We start from the raw sequence: 386 nt of genomic DNA, 5'->3' as shown, positions 1-386 counted from the left end.
TTTATATAATGTGTAATATACTGAGACTGGATGATGATAATAGAATCTTGCAACATTATCGTTATCATGATCGGTTGCATCTACAGTCTAACTTCCAATACAATATATGCCATAACAGAGTAGACAAGTTTCACCTCATCCTCTGTGGCATGTGGGATGTGAACAGGAAGTGGGGACAGATCACGTGTCTCCCAAGCTCCAGCAAACAGGTTTGATAAATGATTCCGGAGATACCTATGTGATGACAAGAACGGCAATTCATGCTAAAGTCGGTTATTAAAAAAACATCGCTTGTCATTTAATAACAAGATCATGTGCAGGAATAATAGTAGGTGAGTAGTGAGAAATGTTTATACCATGCAATGATTTTCCCCATCAGGCCTTTG

The 386-nt window shown here is 38.3% G+C and overlaps 1 protein-coding gene across 1 annotated transcript in view; it reads right to left on the bottom strand.

The window, feature by feature from the left end:
- The window catches only part of LOC107554989 (acetolactate synthase-like protein), a 14194-nt gene extending 13808 nt beyond the window's left edge, over positions 1-386 (bottom strand). The window contains exons 1-2 of the mRNA XM_016237673.1: positions 357-386; positions 135-234 (exon numbers count right to left, since the gene is read on the bottom strand). Coding sequence (XP_016093159.1) covers positions 135-234; positions 357-376 — 120 coding nt within the window. The 5' untranslated portion in view covers positions 377-386. The remainder of the gene's footprint in view (positions 1-134; positions 235-356) is intronic.

Source organism: Sinocyclocheilus grahami, unplaced genomic scaffold, assembly GCF_001515645.1.
Source record: "Sinocyclocheilus grahami isolate Dianchi unplaced genomic scaffold, SAMN03320097.WGS_v1.1 scaffold521.1, whole genome shotgun sequence".
NCBI classification, from domain to species: Eukaryota; Metazoa; Chordata; class Actinopteri; order Cypriniformes; family Cyprinidae; genus Sinocyclocheilus; species Sinocyclocheilus grahami.
Note: the sequence above shows the minus strand (reverse complement) of the source record. Positions and strands in the feature narration are given on the sequence as shown.